Source organism: Vulpes vulpes, chromosome 12, assembly GCF_048418805.1.
Source record: "Vulpes vulpes isolate BD-2025 chromosome 12, VulVul3, whole genome shotgun sequence".
Classification (NCBI taxonomy): domain Eukaryota; kingdom Metazoa; phylum Chordata; class Mammalia; order Carnivora; family Canidae; genus Vulpes; species Vulpes vulpes.
Window position 1 is genome coordinate 77396877 of NC_132791.1, and position 23918 is coordinate 77420794.

Sequence of the window (23918 nt, forward strand, 5' to 3'; positions counted from 1 at the left end):
AGGGAAGTAGGCAGAGCCGCAGAAGTATATGTGTATACTGATATCTACACATGCAGAAGGGCTTCAGATTCCAACTTCTCCAGGCACACATTTCTGAAAACTTCCTCAGAGGCTGCTTGACATGGAACCACTTTTCCTTCAGTATATGTGTATATCAGTATATCAGTATATCAGTATATCAGTATATGTGTATACTGATATCTACACATGCAGAAGGGCTTCAGATTCCAACTTCTCCAGGCACACATTTCTGAAAACTTCCTCAGAGGCTGCTTGACATGGAACCACTTTTCCTTCAACTTCTAATTTGATAAATTTGTTAATGATTAGCAGTCCCAGCCCCAGGGTAGCAAGGAGTCCTCAGCGGGTCTGCCAGCGAGGAAGGGCCAGAGGGCGAAGGAGGAGCGGGTACTAAGTTGAAGTCATCCAGCAGATACTAAGTCGGTAAGTCACTTGCCCTGGTGTTGATATGAAAACTCTCTAAAGGTCCTTTCTGTATAACAAACTAACAATTTTATAAACTCCCAGATTCCCAGGCTTTCTCATAATGATATTTGAAAAGGTGAGTGAAGATGTAACAACCCCTATTTCCTTAACAAGGCAAAAGAGAGGTATAAACTGGGAGCTAAAGTTCTGTGTCTGATCATCTGTAAACATGCTTAAAATGTTAACTGTGCAAGACACTTCCAAGGAACAGGCACTCTAGTGAGGTGTATAAGGGTTAATTTAGGGGCACCTGGATGGCTCAGTAGTTGAGTGTCTGCCTTTGGCTCAGGTCATGATCCTGGGGTTCTGGGATTGATTCTGCATAAGGTTCCCAGTGAGGAACTTATTTCTCCCTCTACCTATGTCTCTGATTCTCTCTGTGTGTCTCTCATGAATAAATAAAATAAAATAAAATAAAATAAAATAAAATAAAATAAAATAAAATAAAATAAAATAAAATAAATAAAAGCTGAATTTAGGGGATTACATTCAGGGGCTTGGAAACAAGTATCAGCCCTTCTATTTATCAACTGGCTGACCTGGATAAGGAGGTCAAAATCTCCATTTAGGGTGGATGTGAACTGTTAGGTACAGTAATTAGCAACAGCAGCTAGCATAACTTGTTATACCAATAGCCAACGGGACACACTGGAAGAGCTGTAGGATGTGCAAAGATATATTTCAGATAAGAAAAAACGGGAAACCACATCTCCATCCCTTATGTGAAGATTCGCTGTCACCAAGAGGTCTGTACTGGGCCTTTCATCTGAGAGACTTACTGTGGCAACAGACAACTCCTGGTGTCCCAAAGGACTCTGAGCTTTTGTAATCAAGTCTGTCCTCTTGATTTTCCTCCCACATCAAGTAGGTTCCAGGGCTTTGACACAGATAGGGCTGGGGGTGGTTCCGGTCCAAAATGGCATCTGGAGGAATGCTGAGTCATGAAGCAAGGAAATGAGGGAAAGCTAACCAAACCAAGATGGCAGGGGATAGAAGGGGAAATGTAGAGATGAGGTAATGAAGGTCACTAAGATCAACAGAAGGTGGAGGATGGGCTGAAGGTAACTGAAAGGAGACAATCAGGGAGAGTTCGTAAGGCAGGAATATAGAAGTTGGAACCTTCTGATGGTACTTGTGACCTTACAGAGGGTATAAGTAGGATTTTGTTAGCAGGAAACCCATAGCCTTTAAACCTAATGGTCTGCAGGAAGCTGACCTTCAGTGTGATTCCCTTGAACACTGCTTCAAAGCAAAAACATCTCAGGATGCCATATATAGCTTCTGACCCAGGAAACCAGAAATCTTCTGGGTAGTAGTGAAAAATCAAGGCAGCTTAATGTTAAAAATAATTGCATATAGGGGTGCCTGGGTGACTCAGTGGACTAAGTGTCTGCCTTCAGCTCAGGTCATGATCTCAGGGTCCTGGATGGATCCTCAAGTAGGGCTCAGCATGGAATCTGCTCCTCCCTCTGCTTCTCCCCTCCCCCCTTCTCATTGCATGTTCTCTCTCTCTCTCAAATAAAACCTTTTTAAAAATTGCATATATACATCTATATGTGTGTATATGTGTATACTGATATCTACACATGTACATATATAAAACATTTACATACAACACACATATATGACACATTGATATATATGTGACACCTGTAAGTTGCTTCTTTTGTACAGCCCTAGGCCTTAGAGGTTAGCCAGGGTCCAACTGTGTTACCATTGCAACCCCACAGCTGGGGCATCCAGCCACAAAATCTTTTTGAGGTCACCAAGCCTTCCTGGAGTTCACATGCTTCATGGGCAGCCAAATGCTCTCAGAACTTTCCCTTATATGAATTCCTATTCACTGCCTCTGCACAACCATCTGCTTAGCTACGTGAGTAAATGCTTATAAAATCTCCTGGGAGAATGGTCATAGATATGATCACATCTGCTGGGATTAGACTTTCAGGTTTCCAGGACAGGGCATGTCCTGGTTGTCTAGAATAGAGATAGTAGAAGGCTAAAAGTACCTGAGATTACTTTATCCAAGTTATTACTTAAGTTTTTGCTTCTATGAAAGCTGATATTTTGATCACATTGTTAATAAATACTGAGATTCTATTTCATGTTTATAAGTGTTGAAAGTAACTTGAAAATGGACTTCTATGGAATAGAGAGGGTTCACTGGGGCTGCCATCTTGGATAAATGGACTCAGATGGAGAGTTTGAGAACTCAGTCCTGCCATGATAGAAAGGCATACCTTCAAGAATAGGCAGAGTTGTGATAAACCAGGAATATGGCATCCCATAGTATTTTCATTCAGTGGAACTTAGCATCAAACCCAGCTGATAAGAAATTAATCTCCATCTTAAGGCCTACTATTAGGTGGTCCCAGCATTAAGCAGAGAATAAAATAACCTTAATCTCTAGATCACTCCGGAATTACTCTACACTTTTGCTTGTCTGTGAAATAATTATAGCATCATGTGCAAAGTTTGGCTAGATATGATGTTATGACAGACTTCAGTTCATGAGACTCAAGGACACAATTCTTATGATGTCCCAGGAAACAGTGCAGAGTACAGTTGAAAGAAGCCACATAGAGAAGATTGCAGGACATTAAATCCAGGTAGTTTGAAGAACCCTGTCCAGGCAGGTAATGCCCTGATTGCTCATAAACCAAAAGGATGGGCAGTAAATTACACAGATCAGATAGCATCAGCCCTGGAAATGCCAACAAGCTACAGGTACTGGGAAGGATCTTTGTTTCCTAGAATTGATCTTGGAGCCATGGGTCAGTGGAATTGAATAACACTTGGAATTTAATTATGGTACTTGTGTAGGAAGGAATCCCTCCTTATTGTTCTTGTCAGTGAGAATCACCACCTCTGTGGGAAGTTGGAGGACCTAATGAATCTCCCAATATACTCATCTTTGTAAAGGAGTTTGGTCTGAGTACCTTATGCTAGAATACAAAATAGGAATGAACATGGAGCCTAGGCACCCGATTTCATATCTATTCTTTCTGTAGAGAAACTGGCCCTTTGCTTCCTAGGGTGGGTCAGGGAGTGGGAGGGACACTTCCCTATTAATTGTGTCTCTGGAATATCTGAAACACGAGTGTCAAGTGATAGAAAACCGTCTAAGAAGATGTTTAAATGCTGGTGGCCAAATAAAAAATGTGGGTTCATCAATAAATGCACCAATACAGAGGCCCAAGGGGAAGATGTGTGATGCGTTTTCTTACCCTGATAGTATGCTGGTGAATATTTTACAACTGGCTTTCTGGGATGGGGGGGGGGGATGCACAAACACATACAGGTATATTATAAACACTTACAGGTGAATATTTTACAACTGGCTTTCTGGAAGGGGGGGATGCACAAACACAGGTATATTATAAATTTTACTGATACATAGAATCTAAGGCACCCAGTTTATGAATAATAATAAGATATACAATACTGTTATTATAAATTCTATATAGTCAATTGATTCTCATAGGATATTGTGCTTTTTTCCAGGTCTATTGAGCTATAATTAGCAAATAGACATTTTACATATTTAAGATGTAAAACTTTCATGTACTTTTGCTACACTCTGTGTCTGTAGGCAGCCAATGGTTGAAATTCAACCACAATTTGACAAATTAAATTGAATCTTCATCTGCCAATTCTTCCCAATATATTTGTTGTGATTAAATGTAATAGATGATCTACTGTTGAATTATTTCTCTTTCATACAAACTGTATTTATCAACCTGAAACCATTATCAATATCAGCACTCTGAATTACAATAGTCCAAAATTTTAAAATTATTTTTTACCTTTTTATAAAGTTGCAAGGGTTGATTCTACATTACTACCTACAAAATGCATAAATTGTTCAAATTAACTTCATGTTAATAAAATTCACAATGCCACTTGAAGGTTAACATAAAAATTTTGATACTAGTATCTTAATATGTCATTTTTAAAATAACATGTTTTAAGCTAAAATATTTACATTGTTTTCTAGTCACATCTAAAACTTCCATATGGGGCAGCCCTGGTGGCCCAGTGGTTTAGTGCCGCCTTCAGCCCAGGGTGTGATCCTGGAGACCCAGGATCGAGTCCCACGCCAGGCTCCCTGCTTGGAGCCTGCTTCTCCCTCTGCCTGTCTCTCTCTCTCTCTCTCTCTCTCTCTGTCATGAATAAATAAATAAAATCTTAAAAAAAATAAAACTTCAGTATGATTTTCTATTTCTTGCAGAATTCAATCTGGATTTTTGCAATTCTATCATCAACCATAGGGCCACAATATCAGCAAGTAAATTTTTTATTAATAATTAGCTAAACAAAAACATCACTCACATCATCAATAGTGAGTCTAGTTCTAACATAATATTGTTTAATAAATTTCTTAAGTCCAGGAAATCAACAAATCAAGCCCAAATCTGTAGCTTTTGCCTTTAAAAAAATTTTTTTTGTTGTGAAATCTCCAATTGTGGCCAATTTCAAGCTACCAACACGACATCACTTAATTCAGAATTAGGAAGAAATATGCAGCTGCATGTTTTTTATAGTATTTATACTATATAGATGCAAGAGATATGACTGATCCCAAGAGTATACCTGAGAAGAAAATGTAGTGAAATAATTATGGAGTCATGAGCTATAAACATTTCTTACCTTTTTAAAGTTTTATTTATTTAATTCTGAATTTATTTAATTTAATTGCCAATAATGGCTGTTTTCAAAACAAGCTTGCAAAATTCCTAAAAATCTAAGTCTGCTTTTGCAGGGCCATGTGATCTAACTCCAGTACCCCACTGCCCTATGCTTTACTCTCCTCTCTGAGGGAGCCATCTTGGGTTCTCTTGTTTTCTTACCTCAGTTCAGGTTCTCCCCTGCCTTAGTCTATTTATACAAATTTTCCCTATATAAATTAACATTCCCGAGGATGCCTATTTGGTTGCCATATTTTTCTTTTTAGGACCTCTATATAAGGTGCTTCTACAAAAAGCCAACCACCCTCCCATTCAGAAATTATTGAATTTCTTGGTAAGAAATTATCAGATGCCACATGGCCCTCATCAGAGTCAAAGAAAGGGAAAACTAAGAACATGATCCAACATCAAAAACCAAGAGAACGCAGAGTCTTAAGCCTCCATTTGTGGCAGCTAAAATGGTATATATTCAAACATGTGGGTGTTATTTTTGCTCTCAGTCCCAATTGCTAAGGAATGACATTTTGATCATCCAGTTTTATCTCCTTTTTTCCCTGCCAGATTATATATATATGGTTTCACTTTTTTTATGCTATAGGTCAGTTAAAACCAACTTCACAATCCCAACTACCTTTTTTCCCCTCTTTTAAAGATTTTATTTATTTATTTATTTATTTATTTATTTATTTATTTGAGAGAGTGAGCAAGAGAGAGCACAAGCAGGGGGAAAAGGCAGAAGGAGAGGGAGAAGCAGACTCCCCACTGAGCAGGGAGCCCAATCTGGGGCTCAATCCCAGAACCCTGGGATCATGAACTGAGCCAAAGGCAGACACTTAACTGACCAAGCCACCCTGGTGCCCCCCAACTACCTGTTAATTAAACTAGAGGATATTTATAACTTTATACTAAACAGATCCTGTTTGGGACAGAAACACTGTTCATTTGAGGCAGTTTTGGGTCCAACATATAGGGACCCCAAACACCTACTGAGTCAAGATCTCCATGTTAGTTTTTTCCAAAACTTTGTAGACACTTCATCATCTGTGGCCAGAAAATATATGAGATTAAAATGGTATCATCATATTCTGCAAATATGATCTCCAAATATTAGTGACATACATACAGCAACACTTACAGTGGGTCAAAACGGGACACAGTATAGGAATCAGGGCCACTAGAAGCCAGGTTCTCAGGTACAGTAGAGGATTCCAGAGGAGCATAGCTCTGAGGTGACCCACATCTCTGGTGGCTCCAACAACAATGACAGTAAACCGTGTGCCAACCACTTGTTGAGTGCCAGGCACATGCAGTCTATTGAACTTTTGTTATCCTTGATGTGGATTCTGCTTCTGTTGTGGTACTGGTTATTATTAATAACAGATGAGAAACTGAAACACACAAATTTGTACCTGGTGGCACTTGGCACATCAGGTAAATCATGAGCCTGGATTTGAACCTGGCAATGCCTGGCTCCAAAGCCAGTGCTCTTAAATTGGCACATAGTGAGCATTATAGATCCTAATAATACACAGTTCCATACCTTAGGGGTGGTGCACCTGTTGTAGTAGGCCAAGAGGGAGTAATGATCCTCATTATACCCCACCCAGATGGAATGGCCTGGCTTTGGTTTGCTTGTTGCCCACTGTTTACATGTTTTAAAGGAATCTCTTTCCCTTGGCTGACACCTGTGGATTGCATATTGCCCTGATAGGTGGAAAACACCAGTGGGAAAAAACACAATGGCAGAGTTGAGTCCCACTGCAGGGGAGAGTAACTACTCCCAAGATATTCAAGTGGATGAGAAGCTTGTTCCCAAGAAAGGTAAACTCAACTGTGACTGCTTGGTTTTAGCTTTTTATGGTGGGTTCTTTATGTGCAGTATCATAATATAAGAAATGAATTTACATCTTATAAGTTGTTTAATTCTTCTTAAAAATCAGGTAATCTTAATGTGTGTTTTTCAAATATATGAAGGAAATAAATACCATTGTTCTTAAAAACATGTCTTTTATTTTTGATAATTAATTATCTTTTATCCATATGCATTTACATTTTTTTGACAATTGCTACCAAATTTGTATATACTTAGTATTCTGTATTCCACTTGTCATTGCATGTAATATTTTAAATGTAATTGTATTGTTCAATTAGGTAAAGTAAGAAAATTTTAATTTGACCACACATACTTTTCCATTTGCTTTATAATACTCAATCATTCTTCCAAAAATGCATAGTATTGTTCTAATATATCCAATAGATAAAGCATTGTTTACCTGAAAAATCTTCTTGTGGTTGGATATTTATGTTATAGACTCATAGGTCTTGCCCCCATTCAAGTAGAGGGGATTACACAAGTATGTGAACACCGTGAGGTGGGCATCATTGGAGTCACCTTAACATCTATTTGTCACATCAAATTAAAAAACAAGTCTCCTGGACTCTGATTGATTAGAGTAGTATTGAATTATTTGATATAACCTTCCAGTTTCAAAAGTCCATGATTTCATGGTGTCAATGCTCTCTTACAGTGGTTAAAACTATGCCTCCAAGATATTTATTAATTTGCACACATTCTCACACATACAAACTCACACATTCTCATGTAGCTAAGGGTATTCCTTGAAAATATTTTACAGCCAGCATGAGATTGGCACCAATCTATTAGGTGGACATGTCTGGAACTATTCATTCAAAACTGACACAAGATGGAAATAATCTTTAAGGACACATGTAGTAGCAAGGAATACTTAATACCCAGTGAGCATCAGGCTAAGCCTTTTAAATACATCCTCTAGTTAATCTTTCAGGAATCTAATAAGACAGATACTCAACTCTCTTGTTTGTGAGCCTTTAGGCTCCTGGTTTGTTTATACTACTTTTCACTAGACTTTGGTTTCTAGTCCCCCAGGGCAACTTGGAGAAATCAGAGACCACGAGAATTCATACATTATTAGTTGATTTGATTGAGATAGGAAGTCACCACTCAGCCCTGAATCAAGAGGGAAAGCCTTTACAAAATATTGTATTTGAGCTTCTCACTCTAATTTCAGCATGTTTTATAGTTTCTTCCAAATTCTGCTCCCCCTATTCCATTACTACAAAGGCTTGTGTTCCACTTAAAGAAAAAACAGTATGGCCTTTGTTATCTCAAGGCACCTCTTTCCTTAAAGGTGCCTTTGAGGACTTCCTGAAGACACAGGGTGTTGACCTCCAATCCCACATCATATAGCCATATAAACCCCACAGATAGGTGTACTTGGGTTACAGCAAAGGTATTCTCATGGAGTCATCTAGGACAAAATCAAAGCTGTCATATACTTTCAGTACAATGGTCAAGAGCATAGATACCTGATCTACACTGTTAGCTGGTCTCTCTGTACCTATGTTCTTCTCACCTATAAAAAGGAGGATAGCAGTAGTAGCTTCCTCAAAGAATTGGTGTGAGAATTAAGTGAATTAATTCTCAGTCATTATGTTACATGAGCTATCAGGACCAGCTGACACACCTGCTGACTGCCTCCTCCCTAAAGCCACTTTCCCCTTGGCTTCCAGGATACCACAGTCTCCTGGTTTTCTTCCAAACCCACCGACAATTCCTTTTCAGTTTCTTTCTTTCTCCCCACTTATTTGGCCTCTCTAAACATTAAAGAGTTAGAGTCAGTCTTTGGTTCTTCCCCCTCTGTGTTCTCTTTTCCCAAATATCATGGCTTCAAGTATCACATGTAGCTTACTAATTCCCAGTCTTATACCTCAACCTCTACATCTCTTCTAAACTCTAGAGTTGTGTATCCAACAATGTTCTCAACACCTTCCCTTGGGTGCCTAAAAGGTATCTCTGTGGGTCCAATAATCTTGATCATCCCTACTTCCCCCAAATCTGCTTTTGCCACAGAACTCCCTTCCTCAGTGAACCACTCTTCTAGTTCTTAGAACAAGAACCTCTCCAGGGCCCTTCCCCCACTGGTCTATAAAACTGAAACCTTGATTTAGTGTGGGATTCATCTGGGATCTGATTACATTTTCACTCTTCTACTGCTACCACACCCAACCAATATTCCTCACTTGTCTTCTGCATTATTGCAGTAGCTTCTTTCCAGCAGTAGCCAGCTTTTCTAGAAATACAAAACTAGATTTGAATGCTATGCTCATTTCTTTTTCCACTCTTTTTGCTATATTTTTTCATAGTTTGTGGTTGTCAGTTTCTCTGAGAAACTCTTCCTAAGGGTTTAATTTCAAACTTTATTTTATTTTTTTTGGAAAGAGAAAGAGCACATGAGTGGGGTGGGACGGACAGAGGAGAGAGAGAATTTTTCTTTTTAAAGATTTACTTATGGGAACCCTGGGTGGCTCAGCAGCTTAGCACCGCCTTCAGCCCAGGGAGTAATCCTGGAAACCTGGGATGGAGTCCCAACATCAGGCTCCCTGCATGGAGCCTGCTTCTCCCTCTGCCTGTGTCTCTGCCTCTCTCTCTCTCCTCTCTGTGTTTCTCATGAATAAATAAATAAAATCTTAAAAAATAAAGATTTACTTATTTATTGAAAGAGAGAGAGAGCACAGGGAAGGGAAGGGCAGAGGGAGAGGCAGAGAGAATTTCAAGCAGATTCTCCACTGAGTGCAGAGCCCAACATGGGGCTCAAGCCTACAACCCTGAGATCATGACCTGAGCCAAGATCAAGAGTTGGACAGTTAACTGACTGAGCCACCCAAGGACCCTTAATTTTAAACTTTAAATGAAAGCTTGTCCTCAATGCCTTAAGACATGAGAGAAGAATAATTATGTACATTAAGGAAAAATTCCTTCAGAGTTTAAAAAATTACATTTTATGTATATAATTTATAACATAGTACAAATAAATTACATAAATAAATTAATTAAGCTCCATAATTTAAATATGTACATATACATATTTTTATCTATATGTATATAAAATGTAACTTCTACTGTATATATATTTACCTCTGAATAATTTCATCAACTACAGAATACAATAAGGAATGGGAGAGGGGATCCCTGGGTGGCGCAGCGGTTTGGCGCCTGCCTTTGGCCCAGGGCGCGATCCTGGAGACCCGGGATCGAATCCCACGTCGGGCTCCCGGTGCATGGAGCCTGCTTCTCCTCCCTCTGCCTGTGTCTCTGCCTCTCTCTCTCTCTCTCTGTGACTATCATAAATAAAAATTCTTTAAAAAAAAAAAAAAAGGAATGGGAGAGACAGAATTATAGGAAAGACAGATGCCTCAGAGCAAGTCAGTGTCTATCTAGCTGTGGTATAAAAACACCTTTGGTGCAACTCAGTGATTTCCTCCTTTTGTATCTTCCTTTCCTAAAGCCAGTAGAGTGCCATTTAAACCATCAGGTGATGGTCTATGGTACCCTTCCATATTAAAACTTGTGAGAAATAAACAATGGCTTAATAAAGAGAGAGCACTAATGTCATGTTATATTTCCAGGTCTAAGCTTATGTTCCACTCGCTATGGGATAGCCCTCATCATACATGTCTGCAACTTCATAGCAGCGGCACAGAATACTGTCATAAACATCACCATGGTAGCCATGGTCAACACCACAGACCATCAGTTCCAGTTTAATGGCTCCACTGAGTGGCTGCCTCGTGGCCCAAATAATGCCCCAGACAGTCTTCCTGCAGAGGTAGCAATGCAAGATTTAAGCTGTGCTCTTGTTTTTGCTGTTTGTTTGTCTGAATGTTTATTTTTTTATAGCTTATATATTAAAAAGTTTTATTTGGGAAAATAGTGATTGAAAGCAAGTGAAAGATTTAAAGATGTGTTTTCAGTTATGTGAAACCTTCCTGCAAATGGCTTACTGCAGCATTCTCTGTTTCCTCAAGGCTCCTACGTATGACTGGAGTCCTCAAATCCAGGGCATCATCTTTGCTTCTGCTGCCTATGGCATGACTCTGACAATGGCTCTTAGTGGATACCTGGCTGGAAGAGTAGGAACAAAGCGAGTGGTTGGTGTTTCTTTGTTTGCATCCTCACTCCTCGTTATCTTCAGCCCTCTGGCAGCTGAGCTTGGACTAATTTCCCTCATAGCAACTCGAATGGTCCAGGGGCTAGTCCAGGTATCCAGATATTTTATAAATATGAGTTGGATAGGAATTTCTAAATGGCACCACACACACACATCAAAAGCTCTAACTATTTTGATTTTCAGGGGTCAATATTTGGGGGTCAGAATGCGCTTTGGGAGAGATGGGGTCCTCCACATGAACGAAGCCGACTCTGCACCATTGCTTTATCAGGTAAAAACACGTAACTGAAATGAGTACGCTGCAATGTGACACTCTCACCCTGGATTATTTGACAGTTTTTCTGTTGAATGCTTCTTTGTCTTCTCTTTAGTGTTGACTAAGTATTTATAAATTAGGGAAATGGATCCTTTGCGGCACTATTTTCATTTGTTTCTCCCCAGTATCAGTTGTAATATGACTTTGCTTATAATGATTTTTCCTATTCTTAAAAAGATCGTTCTTTTCTTTTTTGGCTTCTAGATTTTGAATCACAGTTGGAAAGGTTGTGAAGGCAGCCATCTATGTTTTTTTCTGGAGCTTGAATAATTTCATTTTTTTATAGTTAAATTTCTGATATATTGGAGTTCTATTTTAGTATTCTATGTATAAGGTATGGATCCAACTTAATCTTTTTCGGAATTGTTTTCAGTTGTTCTGAGAACTGATTTTTGATCATGATTTCCCTAGACAGTGTATCTGGAATGAACATTCTGAAGAAAGAAGTCTACATTATATTGGGGAAGAATAAAAAACAGAAAGAATAGGGCTAATAAACACAAAACTGATGAAGTAGGTACTGGGTAAGAAAAGTGTAAATCTTCAGCTAATTTATGGATACCAAGAGAGCCCGAGACTCTTCAAGCCCAGAAAACAAGACATGAGTGCATGCATGTGCACACACACACACACACACCCTGACTGACCTCATACCCCTGTAGAGCCCTTTCCAACCCTGGAGGATTATTTTCTGTCATCAGAGCTTATATTCACTGATAGGGGACTAGTCCACCAATTTGAATAAAAGAAACTCGTATCACTTATCACAGTTGACTAATGGAGCTTCTAAGTATAAATAAGGACTAACATCCCCTCTCAAATCCTCAAATATTTGAAAGAAAGCAAGAGTACAAAAGAGAGAGACCAAACTAAAAACTACAAGAATGAATCCAAATGAAGAAGAAATTAAAAGAAAAGTTTACATGATTAACAAATAACATGGGAGAGATCCAAGGGAATATGTATAATAACATTTATTTAAAAAGAAAAAGCTGTCAGAATGGCTAGTTTCAAAAAGACAAGAAATAAGTGTTGGTAAGGATGGAAAGAGAATCCTTATGCCCCATTATGGGGAATGTAAATCGGTGTAGCAACCATGCAAAACAGGATAGAGTTTCCTCAAAAAAAATAAAAATAGAAGTGCCATATAGTCCAATAATTCCCTTTCTGGGTATTTATCTGAGGAAAACAAAAACACTCATACAAAAAATATTTGCTTTCATATATTTGCTGTAACTAATAGCAAAAGATATGGAAGCAACCCAAGTGTCCATCGATAGATGGATGGCAAAAGAAGATGTGGTGTATACATCATGAAATATTGTTTGGTCATAAAAAAGAATGAAATCTTTCCAATTGCAACAACATGGATGGAGCTAGAGTGTATTATGCTAAGTGAAATATGTCAGACAGAGAAAGACAATTACCTATGATTTCATTTACATGTGGAATCTAAGAAACCAAACAACCAAACAACCAAATAACAATAACAACAGGAAAGAGAGACAGACTCATAAATACAGAGAACAAACTAGTGGTTGCCAGAGGTGGAGTGAGAGGGTGGGAAGGACAGGTCAAACAGGTGAAGGAGATTAAGAGATACAAACTTCAGTTATAAAATAAATAATCATGGGGATGAAAAGAACAGCATAGGGAATATATCAAAATATATTGTAATAATTGTGTATGATGATAGATGGCTACTATATTTACTGTAGTATTTTGCAATGTGCATAATTGTCAAATCACTATCTTGTACACCTGAAACTAATATATGTCAACTATACTTCAATTAAAGATGTAAAAAAAGTAATTTAGAAAACAGATTGCTATAAATATAGTTGCTAAAAAATACAATTGCTAATATAGTTAACTGCAATGAATGGTCTGAACACCTAAATGAAGGGAAATGACTATCAAATTAGCAAGGTAGACAAATAAGTTGAGAGATTATCCCAGAATACAATATAAGAATCAGGAGATGGAAAGCAAGTTTAAAAATCTTGGAAGAAAGATAGTGACTTTATGGAAGTGGCAACTCCCTTCCCTCTCATTTCCTGTTAAATAGGCATAGAGCTACTGGAATAGGTCAACTGACTATCGAGGAGACTTAGGAATCTACAAGGCTGCAAATTCCAGAGGCTTCCTTGTTTTTGGTGTTAGGGGAATATCTTAGTGTCCCCAAGCAGGTAGTCTCTACTGGCCTCTAGAAACCTTTTCTGGTTCAGAGAACACAAAGCCAATGGCTGTCTGAGGGGCCAAGAGGAAGCCACTGGCAGGTGGAGTCAGCTAAGGCTACCCGCCTGCCTCCGTAGTTCTTATAGAAATGGCCACTTTTAGGGATCTGGGGATTCTCACTCAGCAGGCTACACTGGTGAACAGGATGACTCATTCAGCCCATGAGATGGAAGGAAGACTTCTTAGAAGGACATTTAACAGTGGAAGGGCCCAGGTACTGCCAGCCTCTGGGACAAAACATATTAAATCTTCCTCTCCGGGGTACCACAAAGACACGTGTATAGGCAAGAAACTTTGTAGCCACTTAAGGCAAGCAAACTAAGCAGATAAAACAGAACTGGCAGCTCATAATTGAGGTGATAGAAACACATGCACACAGTCTGAAGATGATGCAACAACACACACAAGTGAAAATGAAAAAAAAAAAAAAAACAAAACAAAACCACCTGCAATTACATACAGCAACATGGATAAGTGTTAGAAACACAAATGTTGAATGAACAAAATACTTCTGTCATGGTGGAGAATCACCTTGATGCAATGTTAGCCCCAAGTACACTACCTGGCAAGCTATCACAGTGGTCATGGAACAGATAGGCTCACAGGCTAAATTAGGTACTCTCATTGTACAATTAAAATGCTTTAAAACACAGAGATGTAAGATGGAAAATGGGGTAAATTAACACATTTAAGATACACATTGCAATGTCCTGAAGAGAACATCCAGGATGATATCACTTTAATAAAGGTCAGAAAGTAAAAACACAGACTTTAGGTATACACTTACATACCTGGTACAAATTGCATTGACAAAGAGAACAATTGCAGTGACATATTTGAGCATTAGTTTACAATATGTATAAATGAACCATTAGCTATGAACTATGAGTGGAGATCAAATTATAGTCTGCAATTCAGTAGAAATAGGACAGTAACAAGACATACCAAAATTTCTCTGGATACAGATTGTATTCGAAGCCTTTGGTTGAGTGTGACCGCTCAGAAAAGAAACCCAAGGAAATAGCTCCATGACCCTCCAATATCTGGGCCTCAGACAGAGAAGGAGAGGCAGAAGGGACTGGGAAGCCTCCCAGGGAGTACTTGGACAAAATCTGAGGTGATGGCTCAACAGAGCCACCTGCTGCTGGCCTGGAGAAAATCACTGTGGATCTGGCAAGTGGGAGGTATTTAAAGGCCTCACAAGAATATAAGGGCAGGAAATGGAGGCAGTAAGCATAAAGTTTGGAGAAGTTTTCTTCTACATTGAAAAGGAACAGAAAAAAAATGTCAATGTATATGGAGGGAGCTCTGAAGAGGTGGAAAGTTTTATTTTGTTTTGAGCCCAGGCTGTACGAAGAAAAGTTTGTGCATGGATGCGTGAGATCAAGGAGCTGAGGAATTTAGTGAAGATATAGATGTGAGGGCACATCCTCACAGTGGCCTGGGCCTGGGCCAGACTGGAGGAGACATGGTCTTGGAAGGATGCAGGAACCTGTCCTCTACTGTAACAGGATTAAAGGCAGAGAGTTCAGGGGGGATATGAAGGTTTGGTGGACTTCGTGGTGGAAAAGGTACTGATTTCCATCTTCATCTACTGTGCTCCAATGTCAGGCAGCCTGTTTTCAAAGGCTGCCTTTCTTTGTTCACAGAAGAAATAACAATTATAAACATAGGAAAAGACACTCGACTTCATCCTAAATAGAAAATAATAAGATAACTGTTTGCATGCATATTTGGAAGACTTTTTAGAAACTCTGAGGATATCCAAGGGTCTCAAGGAGATCAGAAGAAAAAAAACAATTATTTTTGGCAATTTGGTTTGGTATAGCCTTTTAGCAAGATACTTCAACAGTATCTATCAAAATTAAAAATGCACATAGTGTTTGATCTAGCATATCCACTGCTGATATTCTATTGTACCAAAATAAATTATGCTTATGTTCAGAAATGATGATTAAATCTATGTTCAGAAATAACAACAGCCCCATTTTGAAAAATCTGTAAAAAAGGAAGTGTGCCCTACTATGGATGAGAATACTCTGTGAAGCCAGAGAAATTAAAAGTGTTATTAGCACCCTCGCAGACAAATCTAGCTGTCTGCCTGTTGCATAATGCCTTTACAAAGAGGTAAGTGTGCATGTAGATGTGTATTATAAATGAGAGGAAAGGCATGCAACTCTGTGCCAATGTGGAATGGGTAACATTAGAGACAGTGGAAATGGGTTGGGGGACAAATGAAGGGAACTTTGGTTCTTTGTGGCAATTTACTCTTATAATAAGCATACATCACATGACTTGTGTAGTTAAAAATTAAAGTAGCATGAAAGGAAGAAGCATGGCTATCATCTGCAATGTTATTAGGGAACTGCCAGAAAAATGGATTCTCAGGAGAACATGTGAAGTGATACATCTGAAGTTCACGTGTTCCAATATGCCTGTCTCGTTGTGGCTGCTGATGCTGCATGTCATCTGTCATTCTGTCGGTGTCTCTCCAGTGGTGGTCCAGAGCCCTACAGCTTACTCTCTGTCTGCAGGAATGCTGCTGGGAACCTTCACCATCGTCCTCGTGGGTGGCCTCATCAGTCAAACCCTTGGGTGGCCTTTTGCTTTCTATATCTTTGGTAAGCAACTATCTCCTCATCCCAGGGGTTTCTTCCCAGTGTCAGTCTCTGATGCTATTAACCCATCATAAGCATTATTAGCACAATGTGGTTGGGCGTGCTCTGCCTCCCCTGCAGGCTGCAGGTGACAGGCTTGCAGAGTGGTGGGTCCTGAGAAAGAAAGACATGCAGCCGCTGCTGTGGGCTGTGTCTCAGGGTAAGTGCATCCATGCTGGGGTCCCGGGTCAGATGCCAGCTTCCTAAGCAGAGAAAACACTAAACACCAACTGGATGAAGACCATGAGGAACAATGACCTGTGAGAGGTAAGGTCTAAGGCAGGGCACAGGAAAAGGGAACTCTGCAGAAAAAGAATAGAGGAGACAAAGTTCAAAGCCCAGAGAGCATGAGACAGCAAAGAGCACCCATGGGAGACTACTGTGCAGAGGAAACTCAGTTATCTGCAGGGTCCCTCCTTGATCTGCAACAGCACACTTATCAGGGCATCATCTGAGCCCAGAGGGAGGAAAATATCACGGGTATAGATTACATAGAAACAGTTTTATTTTTTAGGTCTTGTGCCCTCATGTTGTCAGAGGGACCAGAGCTTCCTCTGGAGCTAATTATCTCTCACTACCAAGGAAAGTTGATGGTAGTGAACTATAAGTGTTTTCAGTTGTCTTGTGGCAACAGGTACTAAGTATAAATGTACTATCTCTGATTCTCTGTAAGTACTGGATACTGTTCTTTAATCTATACCCGTGATTAACTGGAGCCCAGATAAAAGCTTGAAAATATGTAGAGGAAGACAAAAATATTCAGCACCCAACTAAATATAATTCACAAGATTGTTCCAATCATAGATTACCAGGCATGGGGGGAGGCAGGGAAACAGGCAAACAGAATAAGACTCAGAATCAGAATCAAATCAGAATCAGAATCAGAATCAGAAGAAATAATCAGTGAAAACCAACCTGGAATTAACACAAATGTTAGAATAGCAGACAAGGGCATTAAAATAGACAGTTATTCTAATTGTGTTATAGCATAAGTCAATTTGTTTGGAAGATAAGTGGAGACATGGAAAATCTTTTTTTAAAAGACCTAAATCAAACTTTTAGAGATGAAAACTGCAATATATGGATGGAGTTAAAGACAGATTAGACACACCATGAGAAAAGATTAGGAACCTAAAAAGAGCAGCATAAATCAGCCAGAATGGATCACCCTTGAAAAAAATAATAGTGGATGAGAAACAGGACGGAGCAGCATGCTCAGAGAAGAGGAGTGGTATGGGGGAACAGAAAAAGTCTTTGAGGAAATCATGGGGAAAGAGGAAAACTATAAACTCACAGGCCCAAGAAGGTCTCTTGGCCTCAAGCACGGGAAACATGAAGAAAATGACACCAAGTTACATGGTAATCAGATGGCTCAAAGCCAGTGCTAAAGAGAACATATTAAAAGCAGCCAGAGCTAAAAACTACATGACACACAGAGGACAGAGGCAATAAAGGAGTGCAGCCTTCTAGGAAGCAACGCAAGTAGGAAGGCGGCAGTGGAACATCTTTCAAGTCCTGAAAGTGGGGGGAAAAAGAGGGATCTGTCAACATAGAACTCTGGAGCCAGACCAAAAAAAAATTCAAAGACAGAGGCAAAATAAAGACATTTTTAGACATACCAAAGTTGAAAGAATCAGACATATTTATTAGTTTTTAAAAGATTTTATTTTTTATTTGTTTGAGAGAGAGAGAGAGATCACAAGCCAGGGAAAGGGGGAGGGGCAGCACAAAAGGGAGAAGCAGATTCCCTCCTGAGCAGGGAGCCCTACACCTGGCCTGATCCCAGAACCCTAAGATCATGATGTGAGCCAAAAGCAGACACTTCATGGACTGAGCCACCTAGGCACCCCAGAATCAGACATGTAAATTAAAGATAGCAGTTCCATTTTCAGTAGCATCAATAAATATGTAACATAGGGATAAATAGGACAAAAGATGTGAAAGTACTATACACTGAAACCTAATTCTCATGAAAAAAAATTCTAGAATAGCCAAACTATTTTGCAAATGACTCACAGAGTTGGAGGACTAACAGTGCCTGAAGCCAAGATATATGATATGTCACCAAAACAGGGTAGTATTGGCATAGAGATAGGAAGTAGATCACTGCAGCAGAATACAGTCCTAAATAGACTCACTCAGGGAAGGTGGACTAATTTTCCACACAGATGCAATGGAAATTTAATGGAGAAAAGATAAATTTTTTAACAGATGGTGCTCAAAAATTGAATATTCATATGTCCCCCACCCCCAAAATAAACCCCACACAAAATGACCTTTGGTCCATTTTCTTGTATCCTATACAAAAATGAACTCAGGGGCACCTGGGTGTCACAGCATTAGGTGGGAGACTCTTGGTTTCTGCTCAATTGGTGATTTGAGAGTCATGAGATCAGCAGGCTTGGACTCGGGCCTCAGCAGGAAGTCCACTTCAGTGAGTTTCTGTCTGGCTCTCTCTTCCTCTGCCCCTCCCCTCACTGACATGTGCACAAGTGCAGGTCTGCTCACATGCTCTCTCTCAAATAAATCCATAAATCTTTATATATTTTTAAAGATTTTATTTATTTATTCATGAGAGACTCAGAGAGAGGGGCAGAGACACATGCAGAGGGAGTAGCAGAGTCCCGGATGGGACTCAATTCCAGGATCCTGGGATCACGACCTGAGCCGAAGAAAGACGCTCAACCACTGAGCCACCCAGGTGCCCAAATCAATAAACCTTAAAAATAAATAAAGGAAAAAAAAACTCAAAATAAATCCTGTACCTAATTTTAAAATCTAAAGTTGGTATCCTTCTAGAAGAAAACCTGAGAAAATCTTTGTAAGTTAGGCAAAGATTTCTTAGACAGGACACCAAAGGCTTGATCCATAAAATTACAGACTGATAGGCTGGATTTCATCGAAGTGAAAACTTTGCCTTTATGAGCCATTATTAGGATAATAAAGGCAGGGTGAAAACACTTGCAAAATACATATACAATTAGGACTTTTATCCTGAATGAGTAAATAATTTCAAAGCTTAATTATAAGAAAACAACAAAAAATGATTTAAAAAAGGACAAAGAAATTTTACCAAAGAAGATCTAGAGAGGGAAAATAAACACAAGGAAAAGTGCTCAACGTCCTTAGTCCTTAGGGAAATGCAAGTGAAAACAAACAGGATACCTCTGTATACCTCTTAACAATGACTAAATGGGACACAATAAGAAATGTATATGTGGTCTCTGCCCCCAGTTTCTGACACAGAGCTTCTAAAACCCTTGCAATTTCCTGAGTGATACAAGCATCTTCTGTCCTAATGAGGCAACACTTGGTGCCCCCTAGAGAGCTTCAAGATGAGGGCTGGTCACCAGAAAAAATAAATCTTGCTTAGAAGCTTGGAACCTAACCTCTAGGCCCATCCTCCATCCTCCAGGAAGGAAGGAGGCTGCAGAATGAGTTAATACTCGATCAAGCCTACCTTTTGTAGTCTCTATAAAGATCCTTAAACTTTAGGGTTCTGAGACCTTTCAGATTGGTGAACATATCCATGTGCTGGAAGGGTGACTCATCCCAACTCCATAGGGAATGACCTTCCCTCTTTTGCTCAGAACCCTTTCAGACCATGCTCTGTGTATCTCTCTTCATCTGGCTATTCATTTCTCTCCTGTATAATAGCCTTTATAACAAACTAGTAAACATAAGTAAATGTTTCCCCGACTTTTGTGAGCTGTTCCAAGAAATTATCAAAACTGAGAGTGGACTGTAGGAACCTCCAACTTTGTAGTCAAGTCCGAGTGTGGGTAATCTGGGAACCCAATGCTTATGACTAACACCTGAAGTGTGGAACAGTCTTGTAAGATAAGCCCTTACCTTATGAGGTCTGTACTAATTACCAGTAGTTAGTGTCAAAATTGAGCCGAGCTGGGGGATCCCTGGGTGGCTCAGCGGTTTAGCGCCTGCCTTTGGCCCAGGGCGTGATCCTGCAGTCCCAGGATCGAGTCCCACGTCGGGCTCCCAGCATGGAGCCTGTTTCTCCCTCCTCCTGTGTCTCTGCCTCTCTATGTCTATCATAAATAAATAACCTAAAAAAAATTTGAGCCAAGCCAGTGTCCACAGAGAATTGGAGAATTTCTCAGTGTGAAAAACCCACATATTTGGTATCAACGGTGTTGAAAAAAATGGTTTTCCTTTGATAATATTAAAAAGATTGAAATACAAAGTTTTCTGCCATCACTAGGGTCTGTGCTTTCCATAAACACAAATAATTAAGATGTTTTAAAAAAAAGAGGGTTCTAGAAAACTGTTATGTTCCTGCTAATTGGGGGGGGGGGGGGATGGGAAGGGGATGTTATGAGCATAGGCTTTGCCCAGGACCTGTACTCAGAAATGTCCCAACACAAAAGAAAAGCAGAAACCAGCTCAGTTACCAATTTTATCCTCTGCTTGCAGGAGGCATCGGCTGTGTCTACTGCCCTTTCTGGTTTATTCTGATTTATGATGACCCCGTCTCTCATCCATGGATAAATGTCACAGAAAAAGAATATATTATATCCTCCTTGGCCCAACAGATACACGTAAGGACTCCAACCATCTCCAGAGATCTTGTGGCAGCCTCGGGATTTCTCGGGGTCACATGAACATTAGCATGTTTCGGATCTTACTGTTCTAATCAGTACATTTGTTTTCAGGTCAGCTCTCAAAAGCAGCCTCTTCCCATCAAGGCCATGCTCAAGTCTCTACCCCTTTGGTCCATCTGTGTCTGCTCTTTCGGCCATCAGTGGCTAGTTGCCATACTGATTACATACACACCAACTTATATCAGCTCTGTGTTCAGTGTTAACATCAGAGATGTGAGTGCCTTTCCTTCTGTGCCATTCTCCAGTATGCACCACCCACCAATCACTTTGTCTTCATGAACCATTCCGTTCAGAAAAGTTTATCCTTTACACTTACCACAAAACAATCTGATATTTAGCATTAATGCCAGTAGCTTTTTCTAAGGATATGACTGAAGAGGCTACCGACTTTCTTAAAAGAGTAAGATTTCAGGGTTTGCAGTATGATGATCAGTGGTTTAACAACAAGAGGTATGGGCTCATTGCCCCTATTATAATGGTTTACTCAATTTTTTTCCCCTCAGAATGGGCTCCTGTCTGCCCTTCCTTTTATCATTGCCTGGGTCATTGGTATCCTGGGAGGCTACCTGGCAGATTTCCTCCTGACCAAGAATGTTAGGCTCGTTACTGTGAGGAAAATTGCCACATTTCTAGGTAAGAACAGGGCTTGAAGATCAGATGATTCACAAAGCATACAACAGCCAAAGATGCATCTCATGGTTGAATTTGTCTGTTCCTCATTCCCTAGGAAATTTCCCATCTTCGGCGCTGCTTGTGGCTCTGCCTTACCTTCCCCCTAGCTACATCACGACAATGACCCTCCTAACAATCTCCTGTGGACTAAGCCCCTTATGTCAGTCAGGGATCTATATCAATGCCTTAGATCTTGCTCCAAGGTAGGATGGTAATTTCCACTCTTATATACACCTGAAAAAGGTTTAGCCTGAAGTTTTCTGGGAGCCCCAAACTTTGGGAAATAATAAACCATGGATGGTCCTGTGGCCATTTTTTCAGGTATATGAGGGGAGGGGTATTATGGATTTGTCTTAGTGCCTCTTATTAAACATACACAGTGCAAATCCTTTTTGATGTAATTTGAAGAGCAAGGCTGAAGGATACTGTGAAGCATCTCTGGATCTAGCCTGGAACATTCCTGTCACCCACAGATATTCCAGTTTTCTCATGGGAACCACAAGGGGATTAGCAAACATAGCAGCTCTCCTGGCACCCACTGTCAGTGGGTTTCTCCTCAATCAGGTAGAATTTTCTTGTCACGGACTCTTAAAATGCTCTGCCAAATCCATTTATAACGGTAGTACCTAAAGATTGTATTTGCATCTTAGAAAATACGATTAAATTGTGGGTTAACTTTGTCATGAAGATTGACCTAGCAAAGAAAAATGTAGAACAATTTCTTTCATGACCTCAGTCTTGACTCATTTTGAAGCCAGGGACCAATGCTCTACTGGTAATATTCAGTCTTTGAAACTGAAGTCATACAGCCATACAGATGTCATGAGATGATGATTCCATGCATAGACGCAACTTGTCATGTCTTCTGCAACATTTTGAAATTTTCATTTGCACAACCATCCCAAAGCAAAGAGATAATAAAAGCAGATGTGCTGAAGTATGTGACATATACAGGCATGAGTATAAGTATATTGTATGCAGTGATCTCATTTAATTACTGATTCTCACACCACTTATGAAAATGGTATATTATTATCCTGACTTCCTGATGATTAAACTGAAAATCTGAAAGAATAAGTCTCTCCACTAAGAGGATGTAGAATCAGAATTCTTCCTTTTTAGTCCTCTCTCCAAAGCCTGCAATGTTGCCACCATGCCGTTGCAATGCAAGAAGAAAGCACTCATAGCATATTTTGTGTCATTTTGATTTGCACAAAAGAGGAAATGTATGACACTCGGGTAAACAGCGACCAGTGCAGTTCTATAGGTTAATTGTAGTGGTCCCATTTATTAAGAATATTCTAAATGCACTTAGAAATTTATTAAGAATATTTGTTAAGAATACTCTAAATGCACTTTGAAATTATTATTTTGTCAACTTGTGCATGGAAACCCACTAGCAAACATGGTCTTCTAAACTATTAATATGATGTCATAGAGAAAATGATGATGAAAGAGGTAATATTTACTTGAGGTTTTGTGTCCTCAGGACTCTGAATTTGGGTGGCAAAATGTCTTCTTGTTGTTGTTTGCCATTAACCTCTCAGGATTGATCTTCTACCTTATATGTGGAGATGCAGTTGTCCAAGACTGGGCAAAAGGGAGGAAACTCACTCGTTTATGAAGGTAAAGGATAGTGATTTCATCTATGGATTTAACAAGGGAAGCACTATTGAAATTTTTAATTCCACATCACTTTTCTTCCTTAGTTACTCCATCTTGATATGATGGAAAGTCACCGGACATCTTTCTTCACAAATGAGAAGCCTATGGTGATGAACACACCCAAAGAATTTCATTTGCTGCAGTTCTTTTCAAATCTGAGATCAATTCTTTATTTTACTAAGATTTCTTTTTGAGGAAAATATAAGACGAATGAAAATTCAAATAAAGTGATAGCCAAGAACAAAATTGTCATCTTCATAGAATTACCAGTGGAATCGGAGGAATGGCTATATCAGAGTCAATAGGCCAGACTCACAGTTTCTGGATCTCAAAACAGGAAACAATGTTTGGGAAGCTCTTAATCCAGGGCAGTAACCTCACTACGATGATCATGTTTCCTATTTTAAAAGTGAATATTAATTTCTATTTGTTGGATGGATATTGTCCATATGCCCCTCCCTTTCTGTGTTCCACTCTTCATCCTGCTTAGGCCCCAGCAGGCTGACCTGCATGGTTTGCCTCCACACTGCTTTGTCCAGTGGCCTCTGCTGGATTTTCAATAAAGGTCAAAGAGTGAGGACAGGGAA

At 39.6% G+C, this 23918-nt stretch overlaps 1 protein-coding gene across 4 annotated transcripts; it reads left to right on the forward strand.

Annotated features, from left to right (window-relative positions):
* The first annotated feature begins 314 nt into the window (after window positions 1–314).
* On the forward strand, window positions 315–23918 carry SLC17A3 (solute carrier family 17 member 3). Of its 4 annotated transcripts, none has more exons than XR_011995646.1 (13): window positions 320–444; window positions 6886–6995; window positions 10623–10822; window positions 11022–11255; window positions 11348–11435; window positions 16253–16339; window positions 20807–20931; window positions 21046–21207; window positions 21498–21627; window positions 21722–21869; window positions 22140–22230; window positions 23214–23292; window positions 23376–23577. XR_011995646.1 is itself a non-coding variant. In XM_025999236.2 (13 exons), the coding sequence occupies exons 2-12, from the start codon at window positions 6914–6916 to the stop codon at window positions 23288–23290; spliced, it is 1482 nt and encodes a 493-aa protein (XP_025855021.1). In that variant the 5' UTR covers window positions 320–444; window positions 6886–6913; the 3' UTR covers window positions 23291–23292; window positions 23376–23918. The 4 variants fall into 4 exon arrangements, 3 of the variants coding, with proteins under 3 accessions (XP_072585073.1, XP_025855021.1, XP_072585072.1); XM_025999236.2 differs by having other exon boundaries at window positions 23156–23292; window positions 23376–23918; XM_072728972.1 differs by lacking the exon at window positions 6886–6995 and having other exon boundaries at window positions 315–444; window positions 23156–23292; window positions 23376–23918.

Excerpts from the sequence above, each read along its gene's own strand:
- SLC17A3 (XM_025999236.2), top strand. The coding sequence starts at position 6,914 with ATGGCAGAGTTGAGTCCCACTGCAGGGGAGAGTAACTACTCCCAAGAT. Across the intron at positions 11,256-11,347 it reads TGGTCCAGGGGCTAGTCCAG|GGGTCAATATTTGGGGGTCA; the intron begins GTATCCAGATAT and ends TTTGATTTTCAG. Across the intron at positions 11,436-16,252 it reads CTGCACCATTGCTTTATCAG|GAATGCTGCTGGGAACCTTC; the intron begins GTAAAAACACGT and ends CTCTGTCTGCAG.